This window comes from Vigna unguiculata, chromosome 4 (genome assembly GCF_037176805.1).
Source record: "Vigna unguiculata cultivar grain cowpea cultivar isolate G323 ecotype 2 chromosome 4, ASM3717680v1, whole genome shotgun sequence".
Classification (NCBI taxonomy): domain Eukaryota; kingdom Viridiplantae; phylum Streptophyta; class Magnoliopsida; order Fabales; family Fabaceae; genus Vigna; species Vigna unguiculata.
In genome coordinates, this window is record NC_140795.1 from 2,782,538 (window position 1) to 2,800,658 (window position 18,121).

General features: G+C 32.4%; 2 protein-coding genes and 1 long non-coding RNA gene across 11 annotated transcripts; 1 reads left to right on the top strand and 2 right to left on the bottom strand.

Annotated features, from left to right (window-relative positions):
• Positions 1-1,994: 1,994 nt before the first annotated feature.
• Positions 1,995-5,973, bottom strand: LOC114181651 (5'-3' exonuclease family protein). 2 transcript variants are annotated; one of them, XM_028068161.2, is made up of 13 exons: positions 5,813-5,968; positions 5,684-5,720; positions 5,554-5,594; positions 5,420-5,441; positions 5,216-5,294; positions 4,653-4,697; positions 4,405-4,554; positions 4,162-4,276; positions 3,689-3,789; positions 3,270-3,367; positions 3,088-3,180; positions 2,754-2,971; positions 1,995-2,626 (listed from the first exon to the last, which is right to left on the bottom strand). In XM_028068161.2, the coding sequence occupies exons 5-13, from the start codon at positions 5,264-5,266 to the stop codon at positions 2,085-2,087; spliced, it is 1,413 nt and encodes a 470-aa protein (XP_027923962.2). In that variant the 5' UTR covers positions 5,267-5,294; positions 5,420-5,441; positions 5,554-5,594; positions 5,684-5,720; positions 5,813-5,968; the 3' UTR covers positions 1,995-2,084. The 2 variants fall into 2 exon arrangements, with proteins under 2 accessions (XP_027923962.2, XP_027923959.2); XM_028068158.2 differs by having other exon boundaries at positions 5,420-5,594; positions 5,813-5,973.
• A 1,154-nt stretch (positions 5,974-7,127) lies between these two features.
• Positions 7,128-14,318, top strand: LOC114182022 (uncharacterized). Of its 2 annotated transcripts, none has more exons than XM_085672718.1 (9): positions 7,128-7,518; positions 8,118-8,581; positions 9,889-10,091; positions 10,213-10,380; positions 10,936-11,250; positions 12,034-12,183; positions 12,271-12,420; positions 12,505-12,705; positions 13,190-14,318. In XM_085672718.1, the coding sequence occupies exons 1-9, from the start codon at positions 7,128-7,130 to the stop codon at positions 14,046-14,048; spliced, it is 2,901 nt and encodes a 966-aa protein (XP_085528844.1). In that variant the 3' UTR covers positions 14,049-14,318. The 2 variants fall into 2 exon arrangements, with proteins under 2 accessions (XP_085528844.1, XP_027924564.2); XM_028068763.2 differs by having other exon boundaries at positions 8,130-8,581.
• On the bottom strand, positions 7,452-16,684 carry LOC146886644 (uncharacterized). Of its 7 annotated transcripts, none has more exons than XR_014994621.1 (6): positions 16,417-16,684; positions 16,226-16,295; positions 13,924-15,014; positions 13,526-13,797; positions 13,244-13,446; positions 12,818-13,017 (listed from the first exon to the last, which is right to left on the bottom strand). It is a non-coding gene; the product is annotated as an uncharacterized LOC146886644 (long non-coding RNA). The 7 variants fall into 7 exon arrangements; XR_014994620.1 differs by having other exon boundaries at positions 13,924-14,032; positions 16,417-16,647; XR_014994618.1 differs by lacking the exon at positions 12,818-13,017 and adding an exon at positions 7,452-7,589 and having other exon boundaries at positions 13,526-15,014; positions 16,417-16,681.
• Between the last annotated feature and the right edge of the window lie 1,437 nt (positions 16,685-18,121).

The window sequence follows — 18,121 nt, forward strand, 5'->3', positions numbered from 1 at the left end:
AATAGATATAAACTTTCCTACAATTTCTTGAAAAAAAACATGTTAAATTATATTAATTTAATATTTGATTCTTATAATTTAAAGAATAACTTTGATGTAAACAATAAATAATAAATATGGTTGGTCATTAACACCCATTCATTAACTAATACTAGACTAAACAATCTTTCTTGGTAAAAAGAAACTAAAAAAATGAAAAGACTTGTAGATGATTACAAATGATCAATTGTCCACCATCCTTGCATCCAAAACACTAGTTAAATATATACATAATAAATAACCGATTATATGCTAATATATAACATATATGTTATATAACATATAACACTTAATATTTATGTTATATGTTGCTCACTTCAAAACACCAATTAAATGCAATAATAAATAATAAATAACTGGTTATATGTTAAACATTAACCTATAACACTTAACATATATATTACATGTTAAGTAACCGGTTACTTAATATATATACAAATAATTAATAAAAATAATTTAATATAATATTAATAATAAATAATTTTAAATAATAATTATTATTATAAAATAATAATAATAATAATAATACTTTAATATAATTTATCTTTTTATTAATTAATTTATTAAAATTTATTAAATAGTAGTTTTTATAATTTTATATTTTTAACTAATCTAAAATTCATTTCATATACATTTATCATTAACGTATTTTAGTAATCTTCAAATTTTGTCTATTATAACTTTTTATTTTGTTTATAATGACTCAAATTACTTACTAACTTTCATATAATTCATTTTCAAATTTATTCACTTTATTCTCTAAATTCACACGAAGAAACAAACATATTGATTCACTCAAATCCATCTTTACACCCTTTCCTAAATTCATTTTTCATGAGAACACTATCGGAGAGACAAATGCATGACTCCCGTAGGTCTCTATTACAACAACAAAGATAAAAAAAAAAATCGAACGTTTTAGTTTCGTATTGATTTTATTTCTTGAATTTTAAACTTCCTATTTCATGTGGAAGTGATTAAAGTTCAATATATAAGTGTTATTAAATATGTAAATTATTTTTTAAAATTTAAAAAAAATGTTGAAATTATAATATAAGATTACTTTTCACCATTACAAAAAAAATTAATAAAATTTGATTTGTAAATGTAGATAGAAAAAACGAGACAAACTAAACAATATACAAATAAGTAAACACAATAAAAATAAAAAAATAATGACTGAAAACAAAATTTTATACTAAATGTTAGATTAGTGCATGAAATAGAAATTTACATAAATTCAATATGTATTAGGACACCGGTTAGGAAGACCTGTATTAAGAAAATGGTATCTCATTAAATTTAGTTTTGAAATATTTTATGATAGATTTTCAAACACAACTTGCTCCCCCGGTTTTCTTGGACATGTAAGTCGCTATTTTAACAAAGAATTGTTCTGTTTCAAAAATTGAAGTTGAGATGTAGCTTTTGTAAATGTTGCTGAAATAATCTCTTAATCCTTTATGTTTTTGGCATTTAATGTTGCCACAAATTTCAGAAATATTTGATTATTATTTTTATCCAAAATTATTTAGTTGATATTTCAATTTTTTTATCTTTAATTTGTGAAAATAGATATAATTTAGTCATGATTTTTTAAAAATTAATATAATTTCAATTTCTTAAAACAAATAATAGATTTTTCATCAAATATGATATTAAGAGTATATTAATTTCAATAACAAAACATCTTATTTACAACTTTAATTATGATAAAAAAATTTGATAATTTAAAAATAAAAAATCAAATTACATTAATTTTTCACAAGTCAAAATTAAATTGTATCGATTTATAAAAATTAGAACTAAATTAAGATTAAAAAATTAAAAAAATAACGTAGACATTTTTTTAACAAACCTCCTATGACAATGTCACTAATTTCAATGCAAACGTTCGTTTTGATGTTTTCTTATTGCAATAGTTAATCTAAGAATAATTTCTATTTAAGTTATAATTAATTGATAGTTCTCACTATTAAGCTCTGAGAAATGAAGTCAAACTTTCCGCAGAACAAAAAATATGGACATGTACATATTCAGAATGATTACACTCTAGAAAAGAAATGCAAAAGTGTTCTGTTGTTATTACTCCCCGTTTTCTTGCTGTTGCTTCTTCTATTGGATTTCTTTTTACTTTCACTTCTTCCTTTCAAATCAGCAATTATCTTAGGCTCAGAAGTTACACTTTCTGGGGATTCCACTGTCAAACATACATCAGATTTTTCTGCTTCAGTCACTACTGAAACCGGTTCATAGGTGGCTTCAACTTTATCTGATAAAGTGTTCAGAAATTTCCTCTTCTTTAAGAGATTCCCGTCAGACCCCTCTTCTTGAAAGTTATCTGGAGACATGCACAAGTCAGTATATTCCATGCTGCTTGCAACAGAAATCTTTTCAACTTTCTCCTTTGTCAGATATCTTTCCTCATTTTTTCTTATCCTAAATGGATTGTTATCAGGAACCTTCAAAGGAGTGTTATCAGATACAATGGTCTTTTCTTCTGTTCCAACTGTTCCCAAAGGCATGATTAGTTTTTCAAGTGCCAAGGCTTCATTGGAATACTTGTCTTCATCTAAAAGCCTTGTGACTGTTGAGAAAGAAAGTGTTATTATAAACATGCCATAGTTAAACATATACGCCATGCTAGCAAAAACATGCATAAACTTAGCAATGTATTTACACAAGTTGTGAAGATATCCAAAGTTTTCACTTGCCTGTACTATTTTCTCTGGTGTATTGGGAAGCAATGATTGAGAAGCTATTCTTTGGCCTAGATGGTGTAGGAACTTCAACTTTCTGGACTTGATCAAAGCTTTGGAGATCAGTGGGGTGCAGAGGAAATCTAGAAGTTTCACACTTATCAAAGGCTTTCTTAGTTGATGGATTCAAGTTTCCTTCAGCTATTGATTTGACTATAGATGGGGGAATTTCTCTAATTGCATTAGTCAAAGAAACAACGATATAAGTTGAACAAGCATAAATGTTAAAATTGACCATATATTCTCTTGGAAGTGCTAAAAACTATTTAGAAGACACGATAAAGGATACGGCCCCAAGAAATCGAGATTCCCATCATGTGACTCAAGAAAATTTTGTGGAAGAGGCTTCACGTGTTTCAGTTCTTTGGCAGTGGTATCATATCTACATAGATATTCCAGAAGCAAATGCAGTCATTGACAAAATTAACAAATAATCATTATAGCATTAGGAAAGAGTTTTAGTAGTGGTACATTCGAGCATGCTGAAAAACTGCAACAGCCTCTTGAAAGGTTTTGGCATAATCTTCAGGCATTTGGTTACCTTTCTCAAGCTTAAGAACAGACAATATCTGTTAAAGAGTTGATATATTAGTCGTAACGAAACTGAATATGAACCTTAATTATGATATCTCCGAGGCTGTATCAGCAACCGGGTTATCTATACTTGTAACAATAGAAGCAAAAGAACAAATGTATTGGCTTCTGCTATATATGGATGTGGTAGCGACTTGTGTGGAATATAAATTCTATATATTTCAAATTTCCCGATCTTACTAGATATGTGAACTCATTAACTACAAACTGGAAAATGCTCTCTCTAGATTTCTGTTCAAATTCCTTTGGACAAGAAATAAACCTTGATGTTTTTTAGGAGATGAGAACATACTTACACGATCTAGGTTCCGATACTTGGAAACCAAAGCATGAGCTCGAGCAATACCAATTCCAGGAACAGATGGAAGAAAATCACAGCCAGCTAAGACACACATACCTGGAGAGGTGAAAGAAAAAAAGCACTTAGTAGATTATCCTAAACCAGAAAGCATGAGACTTCTTTTCTATGACCCAAACAACAAAGAACTCTTCAGAAATTATTAAAATCTCTTGACAAAAATCCTAAATTACCAGTCACCTCAAGTTAATGTATCCAACATTTCAAAGCACACAGATCCAGAACAAGGTCTTTTACTCTAGTTCCAAGTTTATTTTCTCTTTTTCCTGACTGATGATAAGCATTTATGCATCAAGCCCTAGAGCTGTTATATGAAGCCATCTACATATGTTCATCGTTGGTTACAGAGAAACCTTGACCATTTCATGCATTAACACATTATCGAAATCCATGTTGAACTACAAAATTTACCTGTGAAAAGTTCCATGTTGAAACTCCGAAACGAAGGTCTACCAAACTCAGCCGAAAATACCTTCTTTAACTGTATTCTTTCACCATTCCCATTTCGGTCCATCTTAAAAATAATCTGTTCAAAACCACCGGAGTACAATCCAAAATACAGTTATATGAAACTGGATAGAGAAACAGTAATAAATCAAGATATAATAAAGCAGTAAACCTCCACGCACAAGTTCATGTTATTGAAATTCTTACATCTGGACAGCCATATGCTATAAGATCACTATCTTCAGTGATCACTGCTGCAACCCCACCATTTTTTACCCCAAGGTGAGATAAGTACGCTAACTGAGCATCTGCTTCATATGGAGCTACAACGAACTCAATTTTCTCTGCTTTCAGGGTCTGCAAGGAAATTATGTAATGGAATTACCCTAGAATATAGATTAATTAATGATGAACCAGTCCGAAGTCTGTACAACAGAAAAATGTTTACAGCATACCTGGATTAGCTTATGTGCCATAACCGGAGTAATATTCACTGCTCTCTGCACACAAAACAAAGATACTTGTATTGTGTTGACTCTTTGGCACAAACAGTACATAAAGGAAAATGAAAGGCAGAATCCTTAATTACCACCATGATGATAACAATTAGATACACAACAAAATGTAGATGTAGTTCCTTAAGGGTTGTTGGTGTTGCTCTATAGTTAAAATGAAAGTTTTGCCTAAATAATATGCGTACTAAATGTTTACAATAAAGGTCAGTATTTGATCCTGAGATAAAAGATTAACTTTGATTAGATAACAGGTCCAAAAACACATGAGAATTACAACTAAGTTTTGTCCTTAGATTACTTGCTAGCATTGTGCATTGCTTAATTTTTCATTCTTTCCCACTTCAAACTACCCATGACTACTCCAATAAAACTCAACATTTATCATATTAAGACAGCATGCTATTACATGCTAAAGACAAATCTATATAGTATCAGCAATTTCCTCCAAACGGAGCAATGCTGTGCTGTTTACTTGTTTTTTCAAATCTAAGAAATTCTTCTACCTGGAAGAGCTCTGAAGCTGCAGCAACATTCCCTTCTTTGAGCTTCGTCATTGCCAATTCTCGATTAGCCCTTCTTTTTCTGCAAGTAATCACACACAAAGATTCACCTCAGTGAAAGGAAAGATGTGAAGCGAGAAAGAAACCAAAAGAGTAAAAACTTCATCCAAAACCTAAGACTTCAGAAAAGGAAAAAAAAAAACATGCCTGTTCCTTTCTTCCTCCGTTGCTGCCTTGCAAGGAACATTGCCACCATCAAAAACAACAACCGGAGTTATTTTATAGAAGCGAAGCAAGTTCACTCTATGCATAAAGTATTCAATATATCGCAACTTCCTTACACTCTCGGAATCAAGACAAAGCTCCATACTACACGAATAAGCTGAAAAATAAAAATGTCAACTTCAACTTCTCACCATTAACTACCCAAAAATTGAAAACCATTCACACAGTTCAATACTCAACACTCACCCCCTTTATGCAGCCACGAATACGCATCAATACCCACCTACAGATTTTGCAAAGTAAGTGAACATGTACATTCCCCAGATAAAATCATGCGGAAAAATCGAAACTTAAAACAATGGGGTTGGTTCTTACGCGTTTTCCGGCATACTCCTTGATGTGGATAGGTTCGATGTAAGGTTTCATGAACCTCAGGAGATCCTTGATGCCCATTTCCAATGTCCTAGGTCTTCTGTTGCTTTCTGGGCTTTGTTTTGGGTTTATTCGAATTTTCTTCGTTTTTGTTTTAATGGTCCGAGAATTTTAATTCTCGTGCATATAAATAGGAAGGCAGAAAATGGCGGGAAGAACGCTACTGAAAAAAAAAACACGAGGGACGTGAAAAACTGTGTTATTGTTACTTGTCGGTGACAAAAGTTTGTGTACGGTCCAATGAAATATGTTCACTAAGTAAGGTTAAGACGTGTTCGATTTGGATTGGTTGGTATGAGAGGGTTATTATGGTATTTCAGTTAAAATATTTACCGCCATTGAGTTTGAATCGCGAAAGACTTGCTTCGCGCTCTTTTTGGTTTTTGTTACTTAAAAAATTAGTTCAAAATGTAGTATTTTTCTAATTGAAACTAAAATATGTTAATAAAAGTTAATAATTTTATTTTTTTCCGATAACTATAAATATATATACTAGAATGATTGTTTCAATAATTGATCCTCTGTTTAATTAAGTAGTTAAATATTAGGATTGAATAATCCATAATAAAATTTCTATCTTAAATTTTAAAAGCTATTTTTTGTCTAGAATTATAATACAACATTTTACTTTACATAATTTTGATTGCTATGATAAGTGCTCAATTGTTATAATTTTTTACTTTTTGAAAATTTTAATACGTTGATTTTAAAATCATTAAATTCATTGGTAAAATTCATAAAATTAATTATTCTTTGTAGAGCGTGAAATCTTACTTTAACTGTTTACAAGAACCTGTTTTTTGTGTTTCAATAAATGTAAGAAATATATATTGCAAAAAAAAAAAATCATACTTTTAGCACCCTAAAATTTTATTAGAATGTATAGAAGTGAATAAATATATTTTTACTTTTTATGTTATTTATGACACCATGGAGAACTAAGTAACATGTTATTTTAGGATTCCATATCAACATGTTATTTTAATTTGATATAAGAAATTAAAATAAAATATATAATTTCAAATTTAGAAAAATTATTAATTTTAATTTTAGATACTTTGATATATAAATTTATATATATTTTTTCAATAAATTATACAAATTGAAGAAAGAAAACCAGAATGCCTCTTGTTCTAACAGAAAGAAGCCGCAGCGTAAACCATTTCAGCACACCAAACCTTTAAACTCACACTCTTTCACTCTTTCTTTTCACACTTTTTCCCTGAAACTCCGAAGAAACCCTAACAATCCCAATGCCATGACTCCTCGCGTCGACGATTTCGAAAACGACAATCTCTCATCAACCGACGACGATGGTGACGACGGCTTCAAGGATGATATGGCCGCGCTCTCCCGAGCCTGCATGATCGTCGTCCCTGGCTCCGATGATAATTTCGCAGCTGAAGACGATGTTCCGTCGTTGGACCCTCTCACTGACGCCGGCACTGCCATTGTTCCCGTCGCCACCGACTCGGACTCCGACGACCAGGACGACCTCGAATGTCTTAAGAGAGTGCAGAGTGTATACCAGCCTCTGTCCGTTCTTCCGCCGCTTGAGTCGGCGTTGGCCGTGTCTGACGACGACGATGACGTGGATGACCTCGAGACAGTGCGCGCCATCATGAAAAGGTTTGGCGACTACAACGAAGGTATTTGAGTTTCCTGTGTGCGTTCTCGTTGTTGAATTTTGATTTCTAATTTCTGAATTTGGAATGTGAATCTAAGGGAAATAATAATGCTAGGTGAGCTATAAGTAGAGAATAAAATATATATATTGGTTGGTGGTTGGAACTTGTTGATGTTTAAGCAAAATTGGTTTGGCGGTAATTAAAAGTGAAGGAAAGACTATAATCATATATCTAAAATTAACATTGGATACATGCATGTCTTAACTGAACTGTATTTATCTTTTGAAACGATGCCTTGAAATGAGTTTTAGGTGTCTCTTGTGTAGCTGAATTTGGATGTATGTTTCTTTGATTATGGTCGCCTAACTGAATTCATCGTACAAAGCTATTGTATTAAGCTTTATAAGCTCTTATCAGGTACTTTTTGTAGTTTCTAGTCAATGCAGGATCTCAGTCTTCCCTAATAACGTACTATCTCTTGTCAAAGTGAAAGTGGGACTTGGTTTTTACCTTATAATGTTTATATATTCCCCAAGTTGTCTTGTTGGCAGTTCTGTTTTAGGACTTTGTTATTATTTATTTATTTTTGTAACAAAAACTTGGAATGATGACAATATTAGGTTTGCATGAAGGTGGGATAAAAAAGTTGGTTGCGGAGGATCAGATCTCCAGCATGGGCTGTGAGGGTGACATCGCTAATGGCTCGACCCATTTCGATTCTGATGGTGGTGCCACAGAGGAGTTGATTGAAAACATTGAAATGCAGCTTAGTGATTTTGTTGAGAGTTCTGAACCTGATGCCTGGGAGTCATCTAGATTACAACAGAAAAGATTGAGCTGTCCTCCTGTTGTACAGTGTTTTATTGACGCCATTAAGACAAATAGGGATTTGCAGAGATTTATTAGAGGTAAGTTGATTGAGCTTGAGGCTAAAATTGAGGAAAACAAAAAGATAAGGAATAAAATTAAAGTTCTTAAGGACTTCCAGGCTTCATGCACTAGAAGAACAGGGAACGTGTTATCACTGAAAAAAGATCCACGTGTTCAATTAATATCTGCAAAAAGGTCTCCAAAGAAGTTTAAGGTTAGTTGTATGATGCTTTTATTGTTTACTGAAGTGTTAGTTATTGTTTGTACTGTTTCATCATAAATGATTGTACTAGTCATATATAGATATATTTATCTCTGGGTAGATTAGTGGATAATGTTTGAGATTCTCATTCAGTTGAAACTTAGTTTTTTAAATTATGAAAACTATAGATTGTATCTGTTTAATACAGCTTAGTGGGTTTGAGTGGTAATATGAAATAGTTATGGAGAGAAAGGGTTCTCTCCTATGAAAGCCTGGATACTTGAAACATGCTTAATATAAAACTGGAATGGCGAGGAAAGGTTCTTAAAAGTTCAAGATATGTTTCGGCCTATTAATGCTAGCATGAATTAAAAGAAAAAAAAATAACTTTACACCATAGTTACCGATCTCAAATAGTAGTATGTGACAGTCCTCTTTGAAGATGCTATAGTGGGAAACAGGGTAACTGTTATTTTAAATGTTATAACACAGACTAATATCTGTAGTACACTTACATACTAAGAAAAATACAACATCACGTCAACTAGAGATATTACTAAACTACAATATATAAGTGTGTGCAAATCTTATTTTCCAAGTTGATTTTTGCGAAGTTGAGTTAGGTTTAAATCCATTTTCTTAGATGATATTAGAGCCTATCCCAATAAGGTTTGTTGAGCCTTTTGGACCATCTATAAGCCACACTTGAGATATTTGGTTTTTGTGTGAAGGATATGTTAGAAATCTCGCATTAACTAGAGATATGAGCAATTTATTGTATATAAGTTGGTGAAAATTTGATTTTACAAGCTAATTTTATGAGGTTGAGTTAAATTTAAAATTCACTTTTCTAGATATGTGATTCATGGAGTTGATGTGGGACTTTCCAAGGTATTGGAGCCATATCTCAAATTTGTCAGTTACTAAATTTTAAAAATTATAAAAGCTTTGAAGAATACTTCTTATATACATGTATTGGAGTATCATGTGCACTGGTATTGGATATGGGTATGGCGTTGATACTTTACCATTTTTGTTTGAGATTTGTAACTTTTCTCTTTACAGCCTTTGATAGAAGGGTTAGATTTACAGTCTTTGTTATTTGCTTTGGGTATTATGCCTGATTTGGGGGTATGATTAAGGGGTTTGAATCTATTGCTTAGCAATCTTGCACAGAAACTGAGTGCAAATATTTAGGTAATTTTATTGTTATCTAGTTACTGGCTGGCAACCTGACATTTGTCACCATCTTAGTTTTCTCGAAGTGTCAATTGTCACTGATTATATTGGTAATCCTTGATCCAACTTTTTCCTGGCAGAAACGTAGAAAGGTACCTGCAATGTGTTATGGCCCAGAAGAAAATTCTCGTGTTGCTAATTATAGGATGGTATTGGAAAGATTTCCACTTTCACTGGATAGGAAAAAATGGTCTAAGGCAGACAGGGGAAATCTTTTTAAGGGAATTAAGCAACAATTCCAAGAAATGGTGCTTCAACTCTCACTTTCACTTGATAGAACAAGGTAATATCAATTCTGTTTTGTCGTATGTTACTAAATTACTAACTGCTGCTGCTTGACCAATGTGACCATTCCCCTGTTTTGTTTTTAAATTTTCCCCTTGTTGTACCTACCTCCTTTACAGTTCAGAGGGCTTGCTTGGAGATGCTGATGACATGGATAATATAATGGCATCCGTTAAGGATCTTGAAGTCACACCAGAGAGGATTAGAAATTTTTTGCCTAAAGTTAATTGGGATCTGATAGCTTCTATGTATGTTGGTGGCCATACTGGTGCAGAATGTGAATCAAGGTATATGTTTTTTAATTTGTGAGCTTTTCTTTTGTGTTTTTTGTGCGTGAAAAAATTGATATTTTCTATGATGAAGTATTTTATGTTTCTGATATTGGTGAACACGTGCTGAATTTAATGAGGGTATGTATATACTAATTGGTGAAGCTTTCTTGTGCATGTTTGTATGCATGAAATATGGTTCTTGGTTATGATAAAATGTTTATGTTGCTATTATTGGTTCTTAGTCCTGTCAATACAGTTCTTTGACTATTGTTTCATGTTTATTGCCTTTCTATGAAGAATATTTTTCCCCGACATTGCAGACATCTATGACGATCACCATCACAGACAGTTTACCAAATTTGGATTTCAGTAAGAGTTCGAGATCAACACATCATGCAGGTGGGATTGTACATGACATGATTTTTAATATAGTCGTGCTTAATAAGTCTGTGGTGGTTGTTATCATCATAGATGCTGTTATGTAGACCATAGAATAGTGTCTATGTATGAATGGTTGGATTTCATACCTTTGATTCACTATATTTTAATGGTTTGCAATTGCAACCACAGGTGGTTGAATTATGAAGATCCTTTGGTCAACCAAGGTGCATGGACTAAGGAAGAGGACAGGTCCCTTTTATTTATTGTCCAAGATACGGGCATCAAGAACTGGTTCAATATTGCTTCATCATTGGGCACAAGCAGGACTCCATTTCAATGTTTGTCACGATTCCAAAGGAGCTTAAATCCTGCCATGCTAAATAGTGAATGGACTGAGGAAGAGGATGCTCAACTATGTTCTGCAGTGACATATTTTGGTAATAGCAATTGGCAATGCGTGGCTTCTGTTTTAGAACGTCGGACAGGAACCCAGTGCTCAAATAGGTTGGTTAGCTATTTAAGTTGTGTTCCATTTTTGTGATTTATTTTGCATTTTGTAGCCCATTATCTGAAATCAAATAATATTTGACAGCAGCCTTTCATCCTATTTAAGATAACAAGGTAGATTTATGTGTAGTTCACAGTTTGATGTTACGGATTCCTTGGAATCATCTTCTTTTAGGCTGTTATTATGTGGCTTTGATGATTTGTAGTAATTGTCCAATTTAATAATTTGATTTCAGCTCAGTATTGTTTGAACTATTATTGCTTATTTGTTTATACAGTGTTGTTGAAAAGTGGCAGGTTGGGAAAAGAAGTATTTATAACCCAGTTTCAAGAGAGAATATCTGGTTACTTCTTTAGGATGGTGGTATTTTTATGTATTTCTGGAGGTTGAATTATATAGAAAGGCTAATGATCGTGTCCTTCTATATTTAAGCTTTTGAAGAGATGCATTACTTCCATACCTTGTTTCTCACAATGCATCAGGATGAACCTGTCCAAATTTGAAAAGTGATTTGCTTTGATATCTTATGACAGGAAAAAAAGAATATATCTATTCAGAATGGTTCAAGACTCTTTCTTTATCTCTTTTGTTTCTCTTACGAGCTTGCTTTATGTTAAAATAAAAAAGAAACATTATTAAAAATGAAATGACTATATGATCACTTATATTAAAAGGTTAAATATATGCAATGCAATTATGTCTGGTTCAATAAATTAACAGAGTTACGTTTACTGGAGAAGTGAAGTTTATTTGTGGCTGCATTTTGTCTGCTGATGCAGATGGAAAAAATCCCTCTGTCCTGAGAAGAAAGGGAGCTTTACACAAGAGGAAGATATACGGTTAAGAGTAGCAGTCATGCTTTTTGGGCGCAAATGGAATCAAATAGCTAAATATGTTCCTGGCCGGATCCAATCTCAATGTAGGGACAGGTAATGTGTTTTGGTTAAAATTTTTGGTGACATAATGTCCTTACGGTCTTAGATTCTTGTTAAAGTTCTTGAACATTCTTATGACAGATACCTCAATAGTCTGGATCCTTCTTTGAAATGGGGTGGATGGACTGAGGAAGAGGATTTAAAATTAGAAGATGCAATTGCAAAGCATGGGTATTGCTGGTCTAAGATTGCTGAAGAAGTGCCTCCCCGTACTGATTCTCAATGCCGAAAGTATGCGCTCAAATTAACATCAATGATGAAAATCTAAAATCCTTCAATCTCTATAACCTTACATGTATTCTTCTTATTGAACAGGAGATGGAAGGTGTTATGTCCTGAACAAGTTCCTTTGCTTCAAGAAGCAAGAAAGAAGCAAAGGTCTATTATTGGTAGTAACTTCGTTGATCGAGAATCTGAACGCCCAACCATTACACTTAATGACTTTCTACCTTTACTTGCGTTAGCTCCAAAATCTGATGTTGGTTCTTCAAACATCCGGAAGAAGCGCAAGTCAAGGTACTGCCCTTTAATCTCCCTTTCATTTTGCCTTTGTTTCTCAACATCTTACACGTGTGATGCCAGGATTGTTAGGATTATTGTTGATAGGATACTACCCCTATTACAGAGGTTTATCCGAGAAGAAATAAGGGAAATGGGAATAAGCTAGTTGATGTAGTTACAAGTAGTTAGGAACTAGTTACCATGTCAATAGAGTTAAGAATAAGAGATGTTTGTATATAGATACATTTTGGGTTTAGAGAAAAGGAAGTAAAAAATATATGTTGGGACGATAATGGTGCCTCCAAGAACCAGCCAGAGTTATTGTTTCTGCGAGGAACTGTACTTTGTTAGTCTTTATAATCTCTGTAAACCTTATGTTTCTTAAGTTTTTGATCCAGTTTCTATAATTTTTCAGTAAACATGCTGGCCATATAATGTTTGAAATTGAAAATTGTTTCCGATATACCTTTGTATTCTAATTCTCGTTCATTGCTTGCAGCAATGTTCCCAAGAAAAAGAGTTCTAAGAAAGGTGCAAAAAGAACTAAACGTACCAAAGAAGTACGAGATACAGAGGTGTATCACGACGATGAGTTCTACTCCGTCTCTGCACACAGCAATCTTCCGCAGAAGACGATGTCCAAGAGACGCACAAAAAGTAGTCGAAATTCTCCCCAGAAATTAGTGGATATCTCTTGTAGTGACAAGGTCACTTCCATTGAGGTTTCAGAAAACCAGTCTTCCTGTATCTCCAATTCTGAAAATCAAGATTCAGACAGCATAACCCTTGCATGTTTTTTACGCAACAAATCAAATGAGATATTATCTAGATTTACCAAACGTTTAAGTCAGACTTCCTTCGCTAGGATTACTGATGTTCCTGAGCAGGTTGAAAGTCAAAACCCATCTGATGATCAAGGCGGTTTTTCTCATTCACGCGAGACTGTTGGAACTAAAAATTTGTTAGTGCAGCCGAATATTGCTTCTGATAGACGAGTGAAAAACCAGGACGAAACAAATACTTGGACAAGTGATGATGATGACGACGACGACGACCAGATGACCCTTGCATGCTTTTTGAAAAACAATCCAAAGAAAGAGGGTGACCCTGCCAAATTAAAAACAGGATCTGTATTATTAAATGAAGAACATTGTGCAAGCAAGCCAAGCATCATATCTGATGACAGTGGACCGTCAATGTCAAAGCATGTTGAAGGGATGGAGACTGTTGTACATGGTTGTGTTGCTAAACCAATCCATATCATTGTGGAAGAAAAGGTTGATGAGCATTTTCCTCTTCCTCCCCTCACGCAATACAGGCCAAGGAGGGAGCAAAAACGTCCCTGTAGGTATTTGTAGCCAGGTAAACTTTTTTTTATATGAATAGAAGAAATTAGGTAGTGGCTAGTCTACATACAAAAGTTTGATTAATTGGAACCCACTTTCATAATCACGAATTTGGGCGTGTATGTATACATATTTTCGCCCTGGCATATTTTGTAATTTGTCTGAGAGCCAGTGTTTTTTTCCATTTATATTTTGTTTTTATTCTCCCTAGATTCAACTGTAAAATGATTCGACTTTGAATAGGTTTTGATCTGTTATAAAAGTCATTAGTATGAAAAACCAGTGAATTTGTTATTTTATTTGCTGTATAGTTTTGTTTAAAAACTGATACGGTTATCAATTTTTATTTTTGTAATATTAAAATTTATTTGGCTCACTTATTTGAAAGACCTTTGTTGACAATGTGCATAGTTAGTTTTACAGATGCTCTTCATCAATTAATTGTCATCTATTCATAATCAGGAATGAGAAAACACCTCACACATCACAAACGGGATAATTAACATCACAATCTTCTCTTGGTTGTGTTGTCATTGAATGTCCATAGTTGCTTGCATAATATCCTTCAAATTGACTTTGATTTTTGTTCCATACACGAGTTATTATTTTCTCTAGATTTCATTTCGGACTAATTTAGTTTAGTTGACGAAGTAATAAAATCTAATAAAAAGTTAGGGTCCAAACGAATTTAACCTTTCTTTAATATGATAATATTATTATCACCATTTTTGTGTAACATTCCATTTTAATGTCAAGTTATCAAAATAAAATATTTCATTAAAATATTTAAAGGCATATTATCAATACAGTTCTTTGAGAGTTTAGATTATAGAAATATATTGTTTATACAACAACAAATTTACACAAAACCCTATATCAGACATATAAACTACTTATACTTTCTTTGCAATCTCTCCACTTTAACTTTAGACTTATCATCCATGAGATATGTCTCTAGTCTTGCAATCTCATCTCCTACTGAAATATGTGATCATCATAAAAAAAGAAGCAAACAACACAAGACATATTCTATAAAAGAATCATGTAATAGATTAAGCTTATTATATATCATAACATAGCATGTTTCAAACATTTATAAAAAAGATACCAAAAATACAATTATTATAAACAAGCTGATTACAGACCCTTTAGATTCAATTATCTGGATCTATGCATTGACTCAGACATAAGAAGATGTGCACATGTCATAAAAGTGGATTAAGGCAAAGGTCCAGATTCCACTTGGTCTAACCAACATGAATCAATTTCTTCTGGACAAAGTAAGTTACTTAGGGCATCGCCAGATTAGTGGTCCCACCCCTAATCCAGCTATAAGAATCTCCTTCAACTCTCACCACCTAGGCCACAATATTCTATATGAGTTGTAAACCTAGTAAAATATAGGATAACTTCTGATCCACACATATCCCTAGCCAATGCATAATAACCTACTAGTGAGGACTGCACTTCTTCCTTAGAAGCACAACCCTTATACACAAACAATTTTGATCAATTTTAGCCAATTCACTCCAGTGATTCTCTTTTATATTTATAATCTCATCACTTCTCCATAAAATGTGATCCCACATTGACTTCCTCATACCAAACAATCATATATTATACGAAAACATATCAAGTCAAGTCTCAAAATACCAACATCATTCATGCATAGCTTCATATTTCATCCTTTCAAAAAGTAATTCAGTCAATCACACATATTCAATTAAGGAATTGAAACAATTCTGCAACATCCTCGCTTAAGTTAGAAGTCCTCGCTCGAATTACATGAACTATTTCGCTCAAGTGAGTAATTTTCGCATCAGCAAGAACCCAAACAGAGGCAAAGTGAAAGATACGTGAGTTCTCGCTTAAGCTAAACTTTCTCGCTTAAGCGAGACTTTTCTCGCTTAAGCGAGACTTCTCTCGCTTAAGCGAGAATTCTCACTTAAGCAAAAACTCGAATGGAAGCAAAGATGAGTTTTTGCTATTCTTGCTTAGGCTAGAGCTTTCGCCTAAGAAAGAACGATAGAGTCTCACCTATTCACACGTGCAAAAACATAAATCCAAACCCACAAAGAACACAATCCATTCCAATTCAGTAGAATCATCAATCCAAACATCAAAACAAAATCAAAAACCAAAACAAGAAATTTATTTCAAAATCTAAAATAAAGACTAACTTCCCTTACCTCGAACAGATTCTGAACTAGATGAGAAGAAAACCCTAAGCAAAAAGAGCACCACAACCTCCAAAACAACCTAAGGAACCAAAACACAAGAGCACAAGAAAAGGTAATGAGGCTCTGATCGCAACCAAAACAAAACCAAGACCTCAAAACTGGAAAAGAAAGGAAACAAAGGTTTGGAGTCTTTGACTTACGCGAAGGAGAAGATGTTCGGCCTGATACGAGGAGGACTTCACAATGATTCTAAACCCGGCCTATGTTTCAAGAAGAGAGGAAGAATGAGTTGTTGTGGGGTGACAAAAGCAAAGATAAAAGGGTGGTGAAAAAGCTGAGAGTTTTTGAAAAGGGAACAGGCTTAGCCTTTTTCTTTTGACTGACCGAAGCATAAAGGTAAAGAAAATGAGTTTTACATTTTGCATCCCTAGTTTTCAATCGTTTGTTATGAATTATACAAAATGTATTAGGTTTATTAGCTATAAGCTGCTTAACAACTTATGCATGTTTAGTGAACACTTTTATAAAATAACAATAAGAAAAAAACACTATTTATAAGATTAAAATAATATATCTGTATAATTGTTTTCATGTATAAATAATTTATCAAAAAAATTATTTCTAACTTATTCATAGTTTATTTTAATCAATACAGAAACTCGCTTAATTTGTCCTTATTTCTCTTCTAAAATATTACAGAAATATTTTATCCATACCAAACTCTTTTATATATATAAAAAAATCATAAAAATGTGTTAAAAACACAAAAGCACTCTCTTAATATTATTAAGAGTGAGTCAATATATTTGAGGACTCTTAAAAAAGTCTCCAAAAAGAGTATATTCTTTCTTTACCTTTAAATTCTAAAATTGTTCGCATGAGTGGTTTTATATAGGAAAATGTCTCAGGATATCCCACATATAGTTAGAGAGAAAAAAAAATTAAAAAAAAAGTGATAAATTTATAACATACGTGATAAGACACATTTTTTTCATATTGTGTCTCTTAATTAAAAAAATGTACAATCTATTAATATTAATGCATTGAACTATAATTCTTAAACAGTAAAATAATAGATCTTATAAATAATGTAATAATTAAAATATGTTATATCTGATATAATATTTATTTTACTTAATTTTTCTACACATTTCCATATCGATATTATCCTGTCAATGAGCTTGCTAATTACCACTTTATTCACGTATATAGTTAAAAAGAATAAGTGATGTTTAATACAAGTCTATCTTGTATATATAGATAGATTTAATCATAATAATTATTATATGTGATGATTTTCGTATATAGTTCCAATATATAAGTCGATCATCATGGTTACTTTACTCTTACTCAAATGATTAATTAGAGTTATTTCATAACCAATTAAACAATAAGCATGTAACATAAATTACTAGTTTTCTTTACTCTTACTAATACAAAGAGTTCCAGATATAGACTTCTACTTATAGAGGATGCAATATATGATTTATTAGAGTTTCATCATAACCAATTAAACACTAACCATGTAATATAAATTACTAGTTTCCTTTACTTACATTACGATATAGACCTCTACTTCCAATGGATGCAATCTATGATTTAGAAGAGTTTCATCATAACCAATTAAACACTAAACATGCAATATAAAGATAATCAAACATATTCATTTTGAGCCATTGAACTTCATAGCCCAACAATCCCTATATAAAACAAATCCATTAAAAGAGTTAAAAGAACGACAAAAGATAAATTTAATCCATTTAAGATTATGATATGATAGAATTAAAACATTCTTCGTCAAGACCCTTATGACCACTTTGATCATCAAACAAATGGAACATAAAATAAAAAATCTAAAGATAAAATAGAAAAAAATTAAGAAAATATTTATAAAGATGATTTTTC

Excerpts from the sequence above, each read along its gene's own strand:
- LOC114181651 (XM_028068158.2), bottom strand. The coding sequence starts at position 5,890 with ATGGGCATCAAGGATCTCCTGAGGTTCATGAAACCTTACATCGAACCT. Across the intron at positions 5,295-5,419 it reads ACGGAGGAAGAAAGGAACAG|AAAAAGAAGGGCTAATCGAG; the intron begins GCATGTTTTTTT and ends GATTACTTGCAG. Across the intron at positions 2,627-2,753 it reads CACCAGAGAAAATAGTACAG|TCACAAGGCTTTTAGATGAA; the intron begins GCAAGTGAAAAC and ends CTTTCTCAACAG.
- LOC114182022 (XM_085672718.1), top strand. The coding sequence starts at position 7,128 with ATGACTCCTCGCGTCGACGATTTCGAAAACGACAATCTCTCATCAACC. Across the intron at positions 10,381-10,935 it reads GGTGCAGAATGTGAATCAAG|GTGGTTGAATTATGAAGATC; the intron begins GTATATGTTTTT and ends TTGCAACCACAG. Across the intron at positions 11,251-12,033 it reads GGAACCCAGTGCTCAAATAG|ATGGAAAAAATCCCTCTGTC; the intron begins GTTGGTTAGCTA and ends CTGCTGATGCAG.